General features: G+C 51.8%; 1 protein-coding gene across 2 annotated transcripts in view; it reads left to right on the top strand.

Moving 5' to 3' along the window:
- Positions 1 to 872: 872 nt before the first annotated feature.
- LOC140428320 (protein-glutamine gamma-glutamyltransferase 2-like) overlaps positions 873 to 23,011 on the top strand; it is a 61,165-nt gene continuing 39,026 nt past the window's right edge. The window contains exons 1-3 of one of the 2 annotated variants that reach the window (XM_072514665.1): positions 873 to 1,051; positions 14,639 to 14,833; positions 20,627 to 20,866. In XM_072514665.1, the coding sequence (XP_072370766.1) occupies positions 1,033 to 1,051; positions 14,639 to 14,833; positions 20,627 to 20,866 (454 nt within the window). In that variant the 5' untranslated portion in view covers positions 873 to 1,032. Of the gene's footprint in view, positions 1,052 to 3,289; positions 3,474 to 14,638; positions 14,834 to 20,626; positions 20,867 to 23,011 lie in introns of those variants that run through there. The other variant, XM_072514664.1, reaches the window with a different exon arrangement.

Raw genomic sequence — 23,011 nt, 5'->3', positions numbered from 1 at the left:
ACCAGGAGCCGGGTTATAAATATGCGGGGCCTTCAGCTAGCAGCCATTTTGTCAGCTGCTGTAGGAGGCCACACTTCAGATACTAATAAAGCCTCAGTTTGAATTCAACTTCGTCTCCAGCCAAATTGATCGTGCCTCACCCAGCTCCATGGAAACCAGGGTTAGTGAGTTTCAGTTTACTCTGTTGAAATGTGCATTGAGTTCCAATGTATTCACAGGGTCTGGATATCTACTTGCAATCCACCTGGAATCTAAACGAAGCTTGCCAAATAATGCAGTTGTAAAAGGTCCGGTGACTTTTGGTGGCCATGTTTACGTCTTCAACTGCCTGTTTAAATGACTATAATATCGTAATTGCACCTTCATGACAGGGACCTTGCTGTGTGTGAACTAGCTGCTACATTTCCTGCCTGACAACTCTGGCTACACTCAAAAGTACTTTGTTATTTTCAAGGTGCTTTGTGGGGACCTTGAGGTTGTTAAGGCATATCTAGCATTTTTCCTTTTGTTATTTCTGCTTATTGGGGCTGCCTCTGCAGGAATGTGAGCAAACTGTACAAGCACACATTCAAGGTTACAGGCAGTGCGACAATTCTATTTACTTTGGAGTAACGCTGTTGTAGTTGGGGGTGACTGTTTAGTTTGTTAAGAAATTCAAATGGGATCAGGGCTCATCACAAAGCACACCACCCAGCATTATAAAGAGCACCCCCCAAAGGAAGAAGTACTGTACTGCACATCTCTTTTTCAACCGGGTGAGGGACAGTGCATTTATTAAATGACAGAAATATTGTGCAATGATGAATGTACATCATTGAGAGTCAAACAAATTAAGCATTTGCGTGTTTTTTTTGGCAAGGCCAAGCCCCATTTGTTACTGCCAAGTACTACAATTACTGAGGCTCCAAATAAATGCAGACTTCCTGTATATAAATGCTCTGGATCTCCAAGTGGAAGCTGCAGTCTGCTCTCACAGGATTTTGGAGAAGCTGGTCTGAGAAAGCTTGAGAAAAACCATCTTGTTGAAACAACATGAGCGACACGGCGATGGGTAAGTTCTAAACTTCTAACCTCAAAGAATCCCGTCCTTTTATTTCCCCTTTTAGTCCAACTGTTTATTCTTTTCGAAGGGATTTTCTTATCTTCCCCCTATATATGCCTAGACTTGAATTTTCGTGGAACAGTTGAAAGTTGGAGTTTTGACGGGGTTACGGGTGGAGTCTGCCACTGTTAGCTTCTGATTGTATAATGATAGCTTTAGACCTGCGGATCCCCCCCCCCCCCCCTTCACCCTGCCTCCCTCCAACCTGCCTCCCTCCAACCTACCCGCTCTCATCATAACATTTAGATTATGGACAGAAATTGAGAGATTGAATATTTACAGCTCTGTTTTATGCCCTATTTTTATAAGTTAATATTCAGACTTTCTTGAGATAATTAACATGCAAATTTAAAAGAGTGGTTTACGATAACTGCGGCAAGCTGTATAACCTGATTCGGTTTAATGTTAGCAGGAAGTGGGCAAAAAAAAATCCCTTCTCTATAATATTCGGTAAACTCAGCAAAGGACAGTACAAGCACTTGGTAATCCCAGATTCGCCATACAATAGAATTAAGTACCCCATCTGTACAATATAATTATTTGTCCATAGGCTGTGTAGATTAGGTGGGCTAAGACATATCGACTGCATAGGGCTTTTGTGTTGTTTGGCCTCAGTCTGTTCGACAGTCATATTTTTGGGTCCTGCTAAGACTTCTGCACAGAAGCACATTTGAAATTTGTTGTACAAATCTCCTGATCGAGGGGGCCATGAATGTTTCCAACATTGCCTTCAACCTTTGTGTGTGGCTGCATCGAGTTATGCATAGTCTCTTGGTGCACAAACACCAGGCATGCTTTGGTTCTACTTGTCCCCGGTGCTGCACGAGTTAGGTTTGTACACGTCACCATCGGATTCTCCCATCAGTTGGACAGTGCCGCACTGACTCTTGTAAAAACGTTTGTCGAAAAAACACTCTTGATTGCAAGCCCATCAAGTCTGCACGTAATGCCTTTGAGACGCTATAGTAAAAGGAAATGGCAGATCCGATTGGATGGTTCCCTGAGCAGACTGTCAAAACCATTTCGCAGAATTGTCTCATCACCAGAACTTTCAAACAACCAATAAGATGTTTCTTGGCTGGTAGCAAGAAAGGTCCTCCCTGTCAAATGATCCTCCTTCATTAGAACTTCAATATATCAAAGGAGGAAGTGTTGAGTATCCTAAATTGCATTAAGGTAGACAAGTCCCCAGGGGCGGATAGGATCTATCCCAGGTTACTGCGGGAGGCGGGAAGCAAGGGGAAAAATAACTGGGGCCATAACAGATATCTTCACATCCTCTTTGACCACAGGTGAGGTTCCAGAGAACTGGAGAATAGCCAATGTTATTCCCTTGTTTAAGAAAGGAAGCAGGGATAATCCAGCAAATTATAGGCCGGTGAGTCTGACATCAGTGGTGCGGACGATTTTGGAAAAGATACTGAGGGACAGGATATATGCACATTTGGAGTAAAATGGATTAGTTAGTGATAGGCAGCATGGTTTTGTACAGGGAAGGTCATGTTTCACCAACTTGATTGAGTTTTTTGAAGGAGTGATAAAACAAAATTGATGAGGGAAGGATGTAGTTTATATGTACTTTAGTAAGGCATTTGACAAGGTACCACATAGCAAACTGGTACAAAAACTAAAATCACATGGGATTCGGGTTGGGCAGGCTGGATGGATACAGAACGGGCTTGGCTATAGAAGACAGAGAGTAGCGGTGAGAGGGTGCTTTTCAGAATGGAGATCTGTAGCTAGTGGTGTTTCACAGGGATCAGTGCTGGGACCTCTGTTGTTTCCAGTATATCATAGATTATCATAGAATTTACAGAGCAGAAGGGGCAATTCGGCCCATCGAGTCTGCACTAGCTCTTGGAAAGAGCACCCTACCCAAGGTCAACACCTCCACCCTATCCCCATAACCCAGTAACCCCACCCAATACTAAGGGCAATTTTGGACACTAAGAGCAATTTATCACGGCCAATCCACCTAACCTGCACATCTTTGGACTGTGGGAGGAAACCGGAGCACCCGGAGGAAACCCACGCACACACGGGGAGGATGTGCAGACTCCGCACAGACAGTGACCCAAGCCGGAATCGAACCTGGGACCCTGGAGCTGTGAAGCAATTGTGCTACCCACAATGCTACCGTGTTGCCCTATTATGTAAATTGCAGATTATGTAAATAATCTGGAGGAAAATGTGGGAGGTCTGATGAGTAAGTTTGCGGAAGACACGAAGATTGGCAGAGTTGCTGGTAGTATTGAAGATTGTCAGAAGATACAATGGGATATAGATAGATTGGAGACTTGGGCTCAGAAATGGCAGATGGAGTTTAATCCGGACAAATGCGAGGTGATGTATTTTGGAGGATCAAATCTAGGTATGAATTATACTGTTAATGGCAAAACCCTTAGAAACATTTACAGAGGAATCTGGATGTACAAGTCCACAGTTCGTTAGAAGTGGCAACAGAAGTGGCTAAGGCAATTAAGAAGGCATATGACATGCTTTCATTCATCAGCCGGGGCATTGAGTACAAGAGTTGGGAAATCATGTTGGAGCTGTATAAAACCTTGGTTCGGCCGCCTTTGGAGTATTGCGTGCAGTTCTGGTCACCACATTATCAGAAGGACGTGGAAGCTTTGGAGAGAGTGCAAAGAACGTTCACCAGGATATTGCCTGGTCTCAAGCGTGTTGGCTATGAGGAGAGGTTGAATAAACTATGATTGTTTTCACTGGAAAGACGAAGGTTGAGGGGAGACCTGATGGAGGTCTACAAAATTAAGAGGCATAGACAGGGTGGATAGTCAGAGGCGTTTTCCAAGGGTAGAAGTCTCAATTACAAGAGGGCACAGGTTCAAGGTGAGAGGGGGAAAGTTTAAGGTAAGTGCGAGGTAAGTTTTTCATGCAGAGAGTGGTGGATGCCTGGAACTTGCTGCCAGAGGATGTGGTGGAAGCAGGCATTTTGGAAACATTCAAGGGGCATCTGGATGGGTAAGTAAATAGGGAGAAAATAGACGGATACGGACTGAGTAAGGGCAGAAGGTTTTGTTTTTAGTTAGGACATCATGATAGGCAAAGTGCCGTTCCTGTACTTTTCTTTGTTCTTTGAACAATCTAAACATCGCCAGAATGTGCCCTCGACGTAGTTGGGGTGAGGAAGAGATCATTGTCCACCTCTTTCTGGAATGTGCTTTTGCAAAATAAATCTGGAAAGCAATGCAGTAGTTCTTTGTCAAAGTACATCTCGAGGAGGTCTGTAAAGCTGTATGCAGGGACACACTTCTATAAACATCAACTTGGTTCGGCACAACATCGTGGGCGAAGGGCCTGTTCTGTGCTGTATTTTCTATGTTCTATGTTCTATGTTCTGAGGGGCACAGGGCAGGAATTGCAAAGGCTTAATGGGGAAAGCACACAATCGAAGAATGTTTCATCATGACGTATGGAGGGGGGGAACTGTGTAAAGCCCCTCGGGCTGTAAAACCCCAGAGGATGTTTGGCAGAATATATATTATAACCGTAATTTGTAGGTGGAGTGAGGCAATTCAGAGTGCCAATAACAATGGTGAAATAAATAGAGCAGTTTTGCACTTTATATATTATCTGACTTGAACTGTTGTGCAATGCAATTTAGAACTTTAATGAATAATGCTTATCGTTTGGAAAAACATCCACTTTGCCTCTAAATAAAAATAGCAATGTAGCCCCAACTTTAAATATCACAGTGCTGAAGGAGTGAGGCGCAACGTCGATTGCTCCAGCACTGTAACATTTCAATATTTACTGCTTCTTTCAATTTCCAATGTAGTATTTTGAAAGACTGGCGACAACTAAGTAGATTAACAAATAAACATTTTATTAAGACAAATAACTCTTTATAGTGCTCCACGACTCCAAACCCATTTCTCATAGAATCCTTGCAGTGCAGAAGGCCATTTGGTCTATTGAGTCTGCACCGACCCTCTGAAAGAGCACCCCACTCAGGCCCACTCCCCCGTACTGTCCCCACAACCCCACCCAATCTTTCAACACTAAGGAGCAATTTAGTCTGGCCAATCCACCTAACCTGCACATTTTTGGACCGTTGGAGGAAATGGAAGCACCTGGAGGAAACCCACGCAGACATGGGGAGAAGTTACTCATTGTAAAACCCGTGCTCAACACCAGGATTCACGCACTCTGGCCTGATTGGCTGAACGGTTCAAATAACCCTCTGAGAACCCACCCACTTAAAGGAGCATGCTACCACACCCAACAGCACAATGGCTCCATTGTTACTTCCACGTTAACTTGGAGAGATTACTTGTGCTGCCTTGACCTGCACGAGCCACTTTGTCAATGTCTTTGCAGTAAATTATAGCCCCTTTACAGTGAATTATAGCCACTTTACAGACTGTAGTTAATTTCAAAAGTCCAAAGACTTTTCACAGATGCGGTAAAGGGTAATATTCAAAGCTTAGATACATTTCTTTAATAAAAATAATGTTTATTAGTGTCACAAGTAGGCTTACCTTAATACTGCAATGAAGTTACTGTGAAAATCCCTAGCCACCACACTATGGCGCCTGTTTGGGTACACTGAGGAAGAATTCAGAATGTCCAATTCACCTAACAAGCACATCTTTTGGGACTTGTGGGAGGAAACCGGAGCACCCAGGGGAAACCTACGCAGACACGGGGAGAATGTGCAGACTCCGCACAGAGAGTAACCCAAGCTAGGAATGAAACCCAGATCCTATACTCCTTGATACTCACCCTAAAGCAACAACCCATTCCAAACATAACTATTGTCCCATTGTCATTAGCCCCGAAAAAAGAAAAGAAAAGTTTGAATTTACAAGTCATTCACAACCTCACATGTTCCCTTTGTAACCAATGGCCTGTTTCTGAAGTGCTGTAAAATTCAGATTGTTTAGACTGCTAATCAATATTGCAGTGGTACTGTCACTGGACTAGTAACCTCGAGGCCCATTTGATGTGAATCCGATCCACACAATGTAATGGACTCTCAAATGCCTTTGGAAATGGGGAGCGATGGAGCAATTCTGAACTATGATGTACATCATGGGTGAACAGCCTCCTTCATGGGTTAAAAAAACCAGCCACCTTTGCAGATCAAATTGCACTACAGGTTGCATTTACACCTTCACAAAGGGAAGGATGAAAACTGGGTGGGTGTGATTAAAATCAAGAATAACCGGAATGCTTAGGAAACTGTGGTTAGCAATTTAATCTGAACAGGCAGTTATAGTAAATATGAGAATTATATGGGATGACATGTTAATTTCTGACTCCCCAGTGTCAGATTTGTTTGGGGGGGTACCCCAAAAATGTACTGGGAAATCTCTCTGGTGTTCCCAGGTAAGGGATTACCCAAAAAGGGCTAATTTAGAATCCATATAATCTCTACAGTGGAGAAGGAGGCCATTCGATCCTTTGAGTCTGCACCGACCCTACCAAGAGCACCTAACCTAGGCCAATGCACCCCAGTAACCCCACCAAACCTGCACATCTTTGGACTGTGGAAGGAAACCGGCGCACCTAGAGTTAACCCACGCAGACACAGGGAGAACGTGCAGACTCCACAGTTACCCAAGGCCAGGATTGAACCCAGGTCCCTGGCGCTGCGAGGCAACAGTGCTAACCTCTGTGCCACCATGCCACCTCGACATTTGTGCCTCACTGGGAACCATTCGACAAAGTAATTTAAATCGCTAACTTCAGATGGTTCTGCCAATGTTACACTAATAGTTACTCAGAAAGGGTTTGAAGAAATAAAAACACTTCCACATTCAGCACCCAGAGCGAGTCCCGCACAGGCACCCACCACGTCCCCGATACCCCCAGGGGACTCCTTACACATTCCCTGCCGCCAACTAAGCATCTCACCCAAACTGCCACCCTCCCCCCTCACCTGCGCTGGATTCCCACCCCCCCCCCCTCACATGACTTGGCCCCCTGACATGATGGCACCAAATCTGACCTCTAACCCTGCCGACCTGACTCAACCCCAACTCTCCCCCTCCAACTCAACTCCACCAGAAGCCTGCTCTCCATAGCCGACCCCACCCAACCCAACCCTGCCTCCGAACACCTCCTGACCTGACGCACACCCCTACTGACCCACTCTCTCATCCACTCCCAACACGACCAGACTCCCACCTCTCTGACCCAAACCAATGGCAAATTCCCCACTCTGACCTGACCCCCAGACCCTCTACCACCTCCCAATGTCCAACAATTCCCTGTCCAACTCTCCCGATGTCTTACCCCCTGATGTTCGATCCATCTGATATCCAACAACCCAACTCCCCCCCTCCCCCAATGTGTGACGCTCATACCCCTTCTGATGTTCAACATCCTGGGGCAAAATTCTCCGTTAACGGCGGAAAGTCCGCCGATCGGCGCAAAAAACTGCGCAAATCCGACTTGCGTCACGTCGGAAAAATGGGTCGAAAGTCTCCGGCCCGAAATGGGCTAGCAGCGACGTAACGGGATCCACGCTTGCGCACATGGTTCACGCCGTGCAGCGTCATATGCGCCGCACGGCGTGACGGCTCATAAGGCCGCGCGCTGCTCCCCCCCACCCGACCGGCAACACCCGACCGGAACACCCGACTGGATGGCTGGCCGCCGCTCAGCCCCGAGGTTCGAGTCACGGGATGTGGAGGCGCTCCTGGACGCGGTGGAGCAGAGGAGGGACGCCCTGTATCCCGGGCATGGCCGCAGAGTTGCCCCACGCCACAGCCGGCGTCTGTGGAGGGAAGTGGCAGAGGCCGTCACCGCTGCGGCCCTGACACCACGGACAGGCACCCAGTGCCACAAGAAGGTGAATGACCTCGTCAGAGCAGGCAGGGTGAGCCTCCCCATATCCCCCCTCCCCCATATCCCCCTCCCCCATATCCCCCCGCCCCCATATCCCCCCTCCCCCCATATCCCCCCTCCCCCCATATCCCCCCCTCCCCCCATATCCCCCCTCCCCCCATATCCCCCCTCCCCCCATATCCCCCCTCCCTCATATCCCCCCTCCCCCATATCCCCCCTCCCCCATATCCCCCCTCCCCCATATGCCCCCTCCCCCATATCCCCCCTCCCCCATATCCCCCCTCCCCCAGATCCCCCCCTCCCCCATATCCCCAAGTGAATCCAGCCCTAACCTTAACCTCTGCAATGCACGCGCAACCGATGGCGTGCATTCATATACCTGCCTAACAGTGTTGCCTTTTACCCCTGCCACCCCCCCCCCACAGGAGAAGCGCGCACACAACAATAGGGAGCATGTGAGGACTGGAGGAGGCCACGCTGATGAGAGGCCACTGACCGAACACCAGGAAAGGGCCCTGGAACTGGCTGGCGGACCTGACGACCGGGAGGTTGCTGATGCAGAGGTCGGGGGTGTAGTAGCAAGTGAGCCACCGACAGCCCGTCCCCATATCCCCCCTCCCCTATATCCCCCTCCCCCATATCACCTGATCACTGCCTGATGTCTAACCATGCATGCTTCATTGTGTATCGCAGGACCAAACGTCCAGACACCCATCCCCGCAGATGCAGACCGCCCACAGGATGCCCCTCGGAGGCCACGGGAGACGGAGAGACACGGACCCTCCAGCATGCGACGCCCGCAGGATGCCCCTCGCACACCACGGGAGACGGAGAGACCTGGAGCAACAGGGAGACGACACCCCCGTCACGTGCGGAAGCGACCACCCAGCGACGAGGGGGGCAGCCACAGGCCCCCGTCACATCCGAGCCAGGACACCACTACCCAGGACACCACTACCCAGGACACCACTACCCGGGACACCACTACCCGGGACACCACTACCCGGGACACCTCTACCCGGGACACCACTACCCGGGACAGCACTGCCCAGGACACCCCTACCCGGGACAGCACTACCCAGGAAGACGAAATACCGGACAATGACTCAGAGTGGATGGGTGGAGACGAACCCCCACCCCAAAGTGCCATGGACTCAGAGTGGGATGAAGAGCACGACACAACGCCACTGCTGTCACCAACACCCTCCACCATTGCAGAAACACTCACCTCGGTTGGGCACTTTAGTGATGAGGCGTCTGGTACACTCACTGGTGCGCACAACACAGCCGTCCCGGTACAGCAGGTGGAGGTAGGAGCAGCAGAGGGGCCGGGCGGTCGGAGGGCAGCCCAGCCCAAGCGAACATCTGCCGCCCAGATAGATCCCGGGTTCCTGGAGTTACCACACCCACACATAGATCCGATGCCACCACCGACCCGGAGACAAGCGAAGAGGGTGACGGGCGGCTTGCGGCGGCTGCAGTCGCAGGTGGAGGAGTCCACCCGCGTCCAGGAGCTGGGAGTGGTGCCGGTCATGCATGCCACCCAGGCTGACACCGCACGGGTGGCGTCCGCGGTGGAGGCAATGGGTGCGACGGTGTCAGACATGGGGAACGGTTTGCGAGGCCTGGGGCTTTCCGTGCAGGCGGCGTCTGTGGCCCAGGACATGTCTGCCCTCTCGCAGGAGGCCAGGAGCCAGTGCCAGCGCCAGATGGCAGAGGCGCTCAACGCCATAGCCCAGTCTCTGCAGGCCATGGCCCAGTCTCAGCAGGCCATGGCCCAGTCTCTGCAGGCCATGGCCCAGTCTCAGCAGGCCATCGCTGAGGGCATCGGCGCCAATGGCCATGTGCGAGCCGGCGTCGCACTGTCACAGACAGGGTTTGCCAACCCCCTGGGCTCCATGGCTGCAAACCTGCAGACCCCTGTCGATACCAGCACGGGCCTCCAGGACTGGCAGCGCCAGATGTCGGGGGGGCGTCAGATGGCCAGTCCGTTCGCATCCCCCACCCATGTAGAGGCCTGGGGGCCATCGGGCACCCCGAGGGAGGAGGAGGTGGTGTGGTCTGTCCAGGCTCCCCCTGTAGGGGAGGTCCCGGTACACCGCGACACCTCGGACTCCCCCCCTTCCGTCCCAGGTGCATCGGGTGGGCAACGGGCAGGACAGGCTGGCAGCTCACCATCCCAGTCGCCCGGGCCGCAGCCTGGCCCATCTAGGCCAGGACGCCCCAGGAAACGGCCGCCAAAGGGATCCAGTGTCAGAGGGCAGGAATCACAGGAGTCCACCTCCAGTTCTGCTGTACCGTCTGGGGAACCACGTAGACGTAGTCAAAGGGCCAGTAAGGCCAAACAATTAGACACTGAGTAAGTTGGCACGGGTGCAGGGCACAGATGAGTTTTAGGGGCTAGGGCACGTGCATGAACTCCTTTGGTTATTAAAGTCAATGTTACATCTACAGAAGCTGCCTTTGTGCTCTGTCCAAAGCGTGCGGGGGTGTAATGTACGTTGAGCGCAAGTGTGTGTGTGAGGGGTGGTCTTACCTCAGCCCCAGGTGAGTCTGCCCCCTTCCCCCTGGGCCGCCATCAACATCCCCCCGGGCAGAGGACGGGACCGTGCGCTGCAGTGTCACAGCCGCATGCAGGGGTGGTCCGGGTGGATGGTGGTACTGTGGCCATGGGTCAGACATAGTCCAACGACGTGGAGCCAGGAGCTCACCGCAGGGCGGGTTGTCATCATCCTCCATGGCCTGCAATAGACACGCGTCCACCCGCAACTGTGTGAGCCCGGCCCGTTGTGCCGCAGGTGGATCGGCAATGGGGGGGGGCGGTGTGCATGCGGGTGGGGTGGGTGGGGTTGGGGAGGGGGGTGAGGGTGCTGGGTGGGTGGATGGGTGGGGGGTGTGGGTGGTCGGCTGTTGCCATGGTGTGCGGTCTGTGGCCATACTACCCGATTCCCACGCCCATCTAGTCAGTGAAGCGGGCGGCTATCAGTCTATCCCGTGCCCGCTGGGCCAGCCGGTAACAGTGGACAGCCACCCGCCTGTGTCTACCCCGTCTGCCCTGACCATTACCCCCATCCCCCTCATCTGGGGAGGACTGCGCCTCTTCCTGCTGTTCCTCCACTCCGCCCTCCTCTGCCTGCAGCACATCGCCCCTCTGCTGGGCTATGTTGTGCAGGACGCAGCACACCACAATGATGCGGCCGACCCTATCTGACCGATACTGGAGGGCGCCCCCAGAGAGGTCCAGGCACCTGAAACGCATCTTCAGCACGCCAAAGCACCTCTCTATCACTCCCCTTGTCGCTACATGGGCATCATTGTATCGGTTCTCCGCCTCATTGAGTGGCCTCCGTATAGGCGTCATCAGCCACGATCGCAATGGGTAGCCCCTGTTGCCCAGCAACCAGCCCCTCAGCCGGGGATGGCGTCCCTCGTACATGCCGGGGATGGATGACCGTGACAACACGTATGAGTCGTGTACACTGCCTGGGTAATGGGCGCAGACGTGCAGGATCATCATGCGGTGGTCGCAGACCACCTGTATGTTAATCGAATAGGTCCCCTTCCTATTGGTGAACATGGCCCTGTTATCTGCAGGTGGCCGCACGGCGACGTGCATCCCATCGATCGCGCCCTGGACCTTGGGGAACCCGGCCACGGCAGAGAAGCCCACGGCCCGGGCATCTTGGCTGACCCGGTCCACGGGGAAGCGGATGTAGCGGTGCGCCATGGTATATAGGGCATCTGTCACTGCCCGGATGCACCGATGCACCGATGTCTGCGATATGCCGGACAGGTCCCCACTCGGTGCCTGGAATGACCCCGTTGCATAGAAGTTCAGGGCCACCGTAACCTTGACGGACACGGGGAGAGGGTGTCCCCCGCCAGTGCCACGCGGTGACAGGTGTGCCAGCAGGTGGCAGATGTGTGCCACGGTTTCCCGCCTCATCCGGAGTCTCCTCCTGCATTCCCGGTCCGTGAGGTCCTGGTATGACTGCCGGGGCCGGTACACACGGGGCGCCCTCGGGTGCCTCCATTGCCGTGGGGCCGCGACGACCTCCTCCCCCTCCTCGTCCTGTCGGTCAGGTGTCCCTCCAGCCTGGGCGGCTGCCGCCTGTCCCTGTGCGGCAGCCTGCGCCGCCTCTCTGGCACGCACCTCCTCCTCCTCCTCATCCAGGGCAACGTAGACATTAGCGGCTGCCACCACGGCAGCCAACATCGCTGGATGATCGGAAAACATGACGGCCTGGTGGAGGGGGGGGGAGGGGAATGACGACATGTCATCATTGCCCATATCCCCTCCTCCCCCCAGCCAGGTGGCATGGACCACATGGGTCAAACTGTTGGAGGCTGGCACCTGGCCAGGTGGACCAACTCACTTGTCCTCGCATCCCCCTCCCCGGCACGGACCCCCCCCCCCAACCTCCTCCCCGGCACGGACCCCAACCTCCTCCCCGGCACGGACCCCCCATCCCCCTCCCCGGCACGGACCCCTCCCCAACCTCCACCCCGGCACGGACCCCCCATCCCCCTCCCCGGCACGGACCCCTCCCCAACCTCCACCCCGGCACGGACCCCGCATCCCCCTCCCCGGCACGGACCCCCCCCAACCTCCACCCCGGCACGGAACCTCCCCCCCAACCTCCACCCCGGCACGGACCCCCCATCCCCCTCCCCAGCACGGACCCCCCCCCCAACCTCCACCCCGGCACGGACCCCCCATCCCCCTCCCCGGCACGGACCCCCCCCCCAACCTCCTCCCCGGCACGGACCCCAACCTCCTCCCCGGCACGGACCCCCCATCCCCCTCCCCAGCACGGACCCCCCATCCCCCTCCCCGGCACGGACCCCCCATCCCCCTCTCTGGCACGGACCCCCCCCCCAACCTCCACCCCGGCACGGACCCCCCATCCCCCTCCCCGGCACGGACCACCCCCCAACCTCCTCCCCAGCATGGACCCCAACCTCCTCCCCTGCACGGACCCCCCATCCCCCTCCCCGGCACGGACCCCCCCCCCAACCTCCACCCCGGCACGTACCCCCCCCCCAACCTCCACCCCGGCACGGACCCCCCATCCCCCTCCCCGGCACGGACCCCCCCCCAACCTCCACCCCGGCACGGACCCCCCCCCCAACCTCCACCCTGGCACGGACCCCCGCCAACCTCCCCGGCACGGACCCCAACCTCCTCCCCGGCACGGACCCCAACCTCCTCCCCGGCACGGACCCCCCTCCCGGCACTCCCCCGGAGCCCAGCCCACTCTAACCACCCCCCCCGCCGCACACACACACACACAACCCGAGACACACCTCTCCTCACACATTCAGACTGCGGCCACGCCATCGCCTGCCCCGAGCCAACCCCCCAGGCCGTCACTCACCTCCACGCTGGTCGGCGTGAACCTGGAGCACAGGGTCACGCCGATGAAAAGGAGGTTTAATTTACGTCGACGTGAACGGTCATCACGTCGACGGGACTTTGGCCCATCCGGAAGGGAGAATATCGGCAGGCCGAAAATCAGCTGCCTTGCGCAGACCCGTGCCATTCTCCGACGGCAGCGGTGACATTAACGCCCCGCCGACTTTTCTCCCTTCGGCAACCGGCGGGGGCGGGATTCACGGCGGCCAACGGCCATTCTCCGACCCTCTGGGGGGTCGGAGAATGACGCCCCTGATATCCAACCCATCCCCGATGTCCTGCGATGTCTGACTCTCCGGTGTCTGGCCCCCCTCTCCCCAATGTCCCATCCTTCATACCCAGCCCTCTCTGATGTCAAACGTCCCCATGTCAAACCCTCCAACATCCAACTCCCCAGATGTCCAATCCCCCCCATCATCCGGTTGTCTAACCTGCATAACGTGTCTAATCACCCTGTTGTTCAACTCCCAGATGTCCAATCTCCACCCCTCCCATGATGTCTAATCCCCCCCCCATGTCCAGTCCCACCCCAACTCCAGCGCTGCCTGACACCCCCTCATGACTGACACCCCCGATATCTCACATCCTGCCCATGTCTGAACCCGTACCCTGCCAAATTCAACCCACTTGTCCCAGACATTTACCTGGCCTATTATTTCCAATGGGACTTTTAAAATCACCTGCTTTGCGGCAGCCAGTGTCCTCCTTCACTTCGCTTCTTTTATACTTTGCCACTGCAGCCAGGGATGCACACGCTGTCTTTATCTCACTTGGTCTGAGTCAGGCGAGACAAGCGCTTAAAAATTTTAGGGCAGTTAAATTGGTTTGGAGTGGCAATCCGCCACTGATTACCACTCCGAGAAATTAAGGCCCAATGTTTCATTGGAGAATATAACACACAAACAGGTAAACATGTCCGTGCTGGGATTTATGTTCCATTTGAGCCCCGTACTACCTTTTCTCATCTAAATCTACCATTGTAATCCTGCATTCCACGATGTATGTCGACCTTCCACTTAAATGCATCTAAGGTTTTCACTGTGACTACTCCCTCTGGTGGCGAGTCCAACACTCACATCACTCTTTCGGTTGAAGATGCTGCTTCTGAATGCCCTACTGGATTTCTTTGTACTGATCTTACATTGGCTGCTCATTTTTCTTCTCTGTCCTAGCAGGCACTGAGGCCAACACCGGGTGGGGCGGGGTGGGGAGTGGGGGGGGAGCTCAGCAACATCAGTGAAATTTAAATGCTCCTGGCAATATTGGTGTAAACTTTAAAAATGTCCTTTTATTATTTTCAGCTGTGGATTCTGTTCCAGTTGCTGGAAATTGCCAAGTTGATTTTCAATTTGAGAAGAATAACAAGGAACACAGGACAGATAAGATCAGCACCAAGCGGCTGATAACCAGAAGGGGCCAGAGCTTCAAAATTAAGTTGAACTTCACAGATGGATTCAATCCAAGTGAGACCAAATTACAAATGGTCTTCAAAACAGGTAATGAGTCAGGAAATGTTTTAAGAGTAAACACCTTTCAATGAATATTTAATCAGAAAAAAGAAAGCAATATATATAAAAGCAAATTACTGCGGATGCTGGAATCTGAAACGAAAGAGAAAATGCTGGAAAATCTCAGCACGTCTGGCAGCATCTGTAGGGAGAGAAAAGAGCAAACGTTTCGGGGCCGATGACTCTTTGTCAAAGCAATATATATATATGCAATCGTATTTTTTTTCATACCCTTGCCTTATCAGAACTACTCTTGTCACTCACTCCAGCACAAATTGTGTCTTCACCATTGACTCCATTCCTCTCCCTGGTCACTGATTGGCTCAGACTGTTCATAAAATTAGCATCCAGTTTAAACCTTGGCTGGGTTTGCAACCCCCCCCCCCCCCCCGAACTCTGCCTACTTCAGCTTCATCCCATTCCTCAGCCCTGCTGCTGATGCAATTCATATTCATGATTTTGTCACTCAGAGTCTCTATTACTCCAATGCATTTGAAGACGGGGCCCAACCATCACTAACTACGTAGATTTCCACTCATCTGAAATTCTGCTACTGTGCACCAAGCTCTCCTTGACCGTCAGGTGCCACATAGAAGGTACACACAAGGACCGGTTTAGCTCAGTTGGTTGGACGGCTGGTTTGTGATGCAGAGCAAGGCCGACACCACGGGTTCAATTCCTGTACCCACTGAGGTTATCATGAAGGCCCCGCCTTCTCAGCCTTGCCCCTGGCCTGAGGTGTGGTGATCCTCAGGTTAAATCACCACCAATCACCTCTCCCCCTCAAAGGGGAAAGCAGCCTAAGGGCAGCCTATGATCATCTGGGACTTTGGCGACATTAATAATAATAATGGTTTATTGTCCCAAGTAGGCTTCAATGAAGTTACTGTTAAAAGCCCCTATTCGCCACATTCCGGCGCCTGTTCAGGGAAGCCGGTACGGGAATTGAACCCGCGCTGCTGGCCATGTTTTGCATTACAAGCCATCACTGTGCTAAACCAGCTAGTGCTTTACACACAAGGTAAGAAAGAGGATATGGTGCTGGGGGTGAAATGGCTGGGGGTGAAATGTTATCATGGTGAGAGTATTTGCTATCCGATAAGAAACAGAGTCGGGATAAATGGCTAATTTTCACTTGACATGCTAATTAATGGAGTTTTGCAGAGATAAAGGGCGGGAGTCTCCGACCCACCGCCAGGTCGGAGAATCGCTGGGGGGGGCGGCGTGAATCCCGCCCCTGCCGGCCGCCGAATTCTCCACCGGAGATTCAGCGGGGGCGGAAATCGCGCCGCGCCGGTCGGCGCACCCACCCCGGCGATTCTCCGGCCTGCGATGGGCCGAAGTCCCGCTGGTTCTATGCCAGTCTCGCCGGCGTGGGTTGAACCAGGTCCCTTACCAACGGGATCTAGCGGCACGGGTGGACTCCGGGGTCCTGGGGCGGGGCGTGGGGCGATCTAGCCCAGGGGGGTGCCCCCACGGTGGCCTGGCCCATGATCAGTGCCCACTGATCCGCAGGTGAGCCTGTGCCGTGGGGGCACTCTTTTACTACGCGTTGGCTGTTTTGGTCTCCGCGATGGTCGACGCGTAGGTGACCCCCCCCTGCACATGCGCGGGGATCACGTCAGCAGACGCTGACGCTCCCGCGGATGCGCGGACTCTCGCCGGCTGGCGGAGTCCCTTCAGCCCAGGCTGGTTTGGCGCTAAAGGCCTTCCACTCCAGCCGGCGGGGCGCCAACCACTCCGGGGCGGGCCTAGCCCCTAAAGGTGCAGGCCTAGCCCCTAAATGTGCGGAGGAATCCGCACCTTTGGGGCGGCCTGATGCCGGAGTGGTTCACGCCACTCCGTCCTGCCGGGACCCCCAGCCCCGCCGGGTAGGGGAGAATCCCGCCCAAAGTGTCTGAAAAGGGATAGGTTAATTGAGCGGTCAAAACTCTGGCAGATCAGGGCAGCACGGTGGCGCAGTGGGTTAGCCCTGCTGCCTCACGGTGCCTGTCATAATATTCACCAGTATATCATGGTGCAGGCACACACACACTGATGGACATGCAGTGGGACCAATCAGCATACACAACACCGCAGCCAATCACCAGTGAGAGCACACACACTATAAAGCCAGGGGACAGGAGAGTTCCCGCTCATTCTAGTAGCAGCCAGCTCGGAGCACAGAGCTCACAGCCTGCAACACAGACATTCACCATGTGCTGAGTGCATCACCTGGTTAGGACTAGGCAAGGGTCAACAGTTAAAGCTGGTATTGCATTTACCCACAGTTCAAGTATGTTAATATAGTTAACCTTATAATAAAATAGAGTTGCACCACTTCCAGTGTTGGTGACCTGTTTGTGATCCAGAACACCCAACACATCAGCGCCGAGGTCCCAGGTTCGATCCCGGCTCTGGGTCACTGTCTGTGTGGTGTTAGCACATTCTCCCCGTGTTTGCGTGGGTTTTGCCCCCACAACCCAAAGATGTGATGATAGGTGAATTGGCTACACTAAATTGCCACTTAATTGGAAAAAATTAATTGGGTATTTATTTTTTTTAAATCTGGCAGATGGAGTATAACGTAGGGGAATGTGAGTTGATCCATTTGGCATGAACAATAGAAAAGCAGACTATTATTTAAATGTAGAAAGACTGCAGAATGCAGGACAAAAGTAACTAAGAAGTCAAAGGCTCCTTGATTGTGAGGAGGATGGAGTATAGCAGCAGGGAAAGCTTGCTACAATTGTACGGGCATTGGTGAGACCGCACCTAGAACACTGTGTGTGTACTTTTAAGGGGGGGGAAACAGACTTGCATTGGCGACAGTTCAGAATTGACTGACGATAGGCTGATTGCTGGGATGAAAGGATTGTCTTCTGGGGAAAGATTGAGCAGGTTGCACCTATATTCTTTCCTGTTTAGAAGAATGAGAGGTGAACTTATTGAAACATTAAGGATGCTGAGAGGATGTTTCCTCTCCTGCAGGAATCTAGCACTGAAGAGTTCAAAATAAGGGATCTCCCACTTAGATGTGGATGAGAAGGAATTTATTTTCTCAGAGAATGGTCAATCTTTGCAATCCTCTGCACCAGGGAGCAATGAAGACTAGAACATAGAACATAGAATTTACAGTGCAGAAGGAAGCCATTCGGCCCATCGAGCCTGCACCGGCCCTTGGAAATTTAAGCCCAGAACTCCGCCCCATACATGTAACCCAGCAACCCCACCCAAACCCTTTGGACACTAAGGGCAATTTAGCATGGCCAATCCACGTCTTTGGACTGTGGGAGGAAACCGGGGAACCCGGAGGAAACCCACGCAGACACGGGGAGAACATGCAGATTCCGCACAGACAGTGACCCAGCGGGGAATCGAACCTGGGACCCTGGAGCTTTGAGCGACAATGCTAACCACTGTGCTACCATGCCGCCCAATGACTAGGTCATTGAATCTATTACTAGCCGGATTAGACAAATTTATGAATGACCAGTGAGTCGAGGGTTATGTGGGACAGGACGGAAAGTAGAGTAGGACCACATCAGATCAGCCTTGGGAGTGGAACAGGAGTGTGGGGCTAATTGGATAGCTCTACTCCTGAGCTGGGACCGACACAACAAATACCTGCCCTGTCTGATGCTATAATTCCAATTCGATTCATGCAACATCTATGAGAACCTGGGTGTGTAAAGATAATGGTCAGTTAAACCTTTCTATTTTTAACCCACAATTTTTAAGTTCCATTGTAATTGTTGAACTGGTTTTGATTGGATCCATGTAGAAATGGATAAAGTGATTGCAAGCTGTCTTTTTGGAACTTCCCACAGCATGTTTTTAAAGAAAAAAATCTTGCATTTTTAATGTGTGTGGATGCAACAAAGTGTTTACAGGGCCAAATATTAAAGGATCACAGTGGATACGTGCGGAACATGTAACAAAACCTGATGATCTATTTGGGGTTGTCTACAATATTTTCATAAGTTCCTCTTGAGTCACATTACAGACATGGCTAAATGCAGACATTGCCTAATAAAGTGTAGAAATAATAGGGAAAAAATCCCCAAATGTATCCTTACATCACAGACTGTTTACAGTCTACATTGGAACACTTTTCGTAATGAAAATTTGTATCAGTCTGATGAATTTTACTGAGTTCAACGCAACAAAAACAAGAAAAAGCCCAACGTCTTTAACAGTACAAGACTGAAATGGCAGCTTTCAGAGTTCAGACTGACAGCTGAGTCACTCAGACAAGAGGTGATAGCTTTAGCATGTTGAAGGCAAGCTTCACTTGATACTCGTACTTGACAAAAAGGAACCCTGAAATGATCTTGATTCAGAGCAGGGGAATTGTCGTAGCGAGCCCCTTTAAAGGAGGTGAGGCTTTGGGTGGTCAGAGACCCCATCAGTCAACCCTGCCTAAAAGCTGAAGAGTAGTCCAGGCAGCACCGTGGACAATCTTTGCATTTTCACTTAACCTTTCCCAATATGTTCTGCCTCAGACAAAAGTGTTTAAAGCAGCAGCTGTTACAAGTGTCAGAGGCTTCCTCGAAAGCCAAGTACACTTGAAAGGGATTCAAATTCCTTGACAGCCTTTAAAATGCAAATCTTGCATTCAATTATACACAGCAATACATTTCACTAGTCAATGATTTTACAGTTTTATTGGTCCAGAGAAAGACACTTGGTAGATTATTTATCTATCTTTCCCTTCATGCTTGAATGCGTCCCCATTACACTGCTTTGATGCTAACCACAATGTTTATAAACAATTTTGCTATGATTGATAGCCCCTTACCACATCAAAAACAACTAAGTGCTACAAATAAGAGGAAGTGAAACCACTTAGCTTCTGAAGCAATGTTGGACAATATAATAATCACCAGACAAATGTGGCAAATTAGGGTTCCACATTTGCTTAATTGAATTTCTGATTGGTAAATCAATACTGATTAACAGACACTGGTATTGAACATGTGATTCCACACTCATACTCAAAAGATGAATGAATTTATCCTTTAACATTCTATTGGTAAGATAAGAAGCAATGTATTGGAATGCTCCAATTCCGTAATTTCCGAATGATTTTTTAAGTAAATCCACGCACACAAAGTACATTTTCTTGTATTGTCTGTGTATTTTAGGTGCTTCAAAACATGTCAGTAACCACCAAAGCCAAGCAAAAGTAGATTAATGGTTTATATTGGACAACACTGTTTTGGAATAAGGTTTGAGTCCTGACTCCAGGTTTATACTGAAGGGTTAATACAATCTGAGAACCTCTTTACATTAATGCTAAAGTTGTATTATCGCTGTTTTGTAGGGTTCATACTAATTAGACACAAGGGGACGAGCATCTTGTTATACGTGATCATAGTGTCACCACCTCTGAAGCAACATATGTATGACAGTAAAGGCCTATTTTTATTTCTACAGCATGTTTCACTCAAAACATTCCAAGTTACTTCACAAGAGCATTGTGAGGCAACATTTTTCACTGAGCCACATAAAGAGATATTGGGGCAGATGATCAAAGCTGGTCAACAAGGTAATCTTTAAGGAGCACCTTAAAGGAGAGAAGTGAAGTAAATAGGCAGAGGGGTTTAGGGATGGAAGTCCAGAACAAAGGGCCTACCTCGGAGGATTGTGGGACTGGAGAAAATTACAGATATAGGGATGGGTGCGAGGCCATGGAGCTATTTAAGAACCAAGAATAAGAATTCAGATTCATGATCATGAAATATGAAAGTTTGGCAAAACCTTCCCTGTTGTTACTAATTTATATGTGTCTTACTTCAGGTCCAGAGCCGAAGAACTCAAATGGAACTCTAATAGAGGTTCCATTCACAAAGTCACTAAATCTAAAAAGATGGAGTGGAATCATCACTTCTTCCACCAGCAGTAAATTGTGCCTGGCCATATCACCATCACCAAGAGCCAAAATTGGTTACCACACTTTAACTCTGCAGCATGCTTTTGATTTGGATGTGCAGTACCATATTGGAACTTTTGTCGTGCTTTTCAATCCATGGTGTTCAGGTACAGTTTCTTTTAACTAGCAACATTTCTACAATTAGCAAGTTTTGCATTTACTTTGTTTATTTGTGGGATGTGGTCATTCATGGAAAGATCAGCTGTAATAACCTATTCCTAATTGGCCTTGAGAAGTTGGTGGTGAATGAGCATCTTGAGGTGAAGGTAGAACCACAGTACACTTAGTGGGTCCCAGGAATGTGACTCAATGACAGTGAAGGAAGGGTAATATTATTACCATGCCCGGATATTGGTGGTGGTACTCTCATGTGCTGCTGCCCCTGTCTTTCCAAGTAGTAGGCATCATGCATTTGGCAGGAGTGGTCAAAGAAATCTTGTTGGCTTGATATAATGCATTTTGTAAATGTCACACACCGGACGCCACGGTGATGCAGTGGTTAGCACTGCTGCCTCATGGCGCCGAGGACCAGGGTTCGATCCCGGCCCCTGGTCACTGTCCATGTGGAGTTTGTACATTCTCACCATGCCTGCATGGGTCTCACCCCCACAACCTAAATATGTGCAGGGTAGGTGATTTGGCCAGGCTAAATTGCCCCTTAATTGTAAACAAAATGTATTGGATACTTCAAATTTGTTTTAAAAAGTAAATGTTATACACTGCAGTCATGGGGCGTGATTCTCCTAAATGGAGACTAAATGTTCGCGCCGTGGTGAACGCCGTCGCGTTTCACGAGGACGCGAAACAGGCGCGGGGACAACCGGTTCTGGCCCCCACAGAGAGCCAGCACGGCGCTGGAGTGGTTCACGCCGCTCCAGCCTCCCTTTCCCGTGTCTGCGCAGTTGGGCCGCGCCAACCCGTGCATGCGCGGGGGGACCTCTTCAGCGCTCCAGCCCCAACGCAACATGGCGTGGGGGTTCAGGGGCCGGTCGCGCAACAATGTAGGCCCGGGGGGGAGAGGCCGGCCCGCCGATCGGTGGGCCCCGATTGCAGGCCAGACCCCATTGGAGGGGCCCCCGGGACGGAGCCCCCCCCTCCCCCCCCACCCCACCCCCTTCCAGGCCGCTCCCCGACCCTTCGCGCAGCGTTCCCGCCAGCAGCGACCAGGGGTGAACGGCTCCGGCGGGACTCTGCCGTTTCCGCGCGGCTGCTCGGCCCATCCGGGCCAGAGAATCGCCAGCCCCACCATGGACAGCAGCCTGCAACCGGCACCGTGCCAAGTGCGCCGGCGCAAATGGCGCCGATTCTCCGCACCTCGGAGAATCGCGCACCGGCATCGGGGCGGCGAGGCGCAGTTGCGCCGATTCTCCGGCCCGGTGCGGGGCTCGGAGAATCACGCCCATGAGGTGCACACAGTAGAGTGAGTGACTGTTTAAGGTGATTGATGTGTTCCAATTAAACTGATTTATGCTTTGTAAAGAGTGGGCAGGAGAGTAAGGAGGTGACTCACCCATTCCAGAGCACTCAACCTCTGACGTGGCTGGTCCAGTTACATTTCTGTTGATTCCAAATATATAAATAGCGGGGATCTAGTGATGGCAATACCAAGGCAAGGTGGACAGACCTTCTCTTGTTAATGGTAGTCATTCTATAGAATCCAAAGAATCCCTACAGTGCAGAAGGAGGCCATTCGGCCCATCAAGTCTGCACCAACCCTCTAAAAGAGCACTCTAGCTAGGCCCCCTCCCCCTGTCTTATCCTCATACCCCCAGCTAACATCTCTGGACACTTATGGGCATTTGTTTTAGCATGGCCAATCCAGCTAACCTCCACATCTTTAGACTGTGGGAGCAACCAAAGCCTCTGGAACAATCCCACACAAACACAGGGAGAAAGTGCAAACTCCACACAGACAGTCATGCAAGGCTGAAATTTAACCCGGATTCCTGGCGCTGTGTCTCCTGGCCCTGATGGGATGCATTCCAGAGTGTTAAAAGAGATGGCTAGGGAAATTGTAAACGCACTAGTGATAATTTATCAAAATTCACTAGACTCTGGGGTGGTCACAGAGGATTGGAAAGTAGCAAACGTGACACCACTGTTTAAAAAAGGAGGTCGGCAGAAAGCGGGTAATTATAGGCTGGTAAGCTTAACTTCGGTTGTAGGGAAAATGCTGGAATCTATCATTAAGGAGGAAATAGTGGGGCACCTGGAGGGAAATTGTCCCATTGGGCAGACGCAGCATGGGTTCA

Source organism: Scyliorhinus torazame, chromosome 8 (assembly GCF_047496885.1).
Source record: "Scyliorhinus torazame isolate Kashiwa2021f chromosome 8, sScyTor2.1, whole genome shotgun sequence".
In the NCBI taxonomy this organism is placed as follows: domain Eukaryota; kingdom Metazoa; phylum Chordata; class Chondrichthyes; order Carcharhiniformes; family Scyliorhinidae; genus Scyliorhinus; species Scyliorhinus torazame.
Note: the sequence above shows the minus strand (reverse complement) of the source record. Positions and strands in the feature narration are given on the sequence as shown.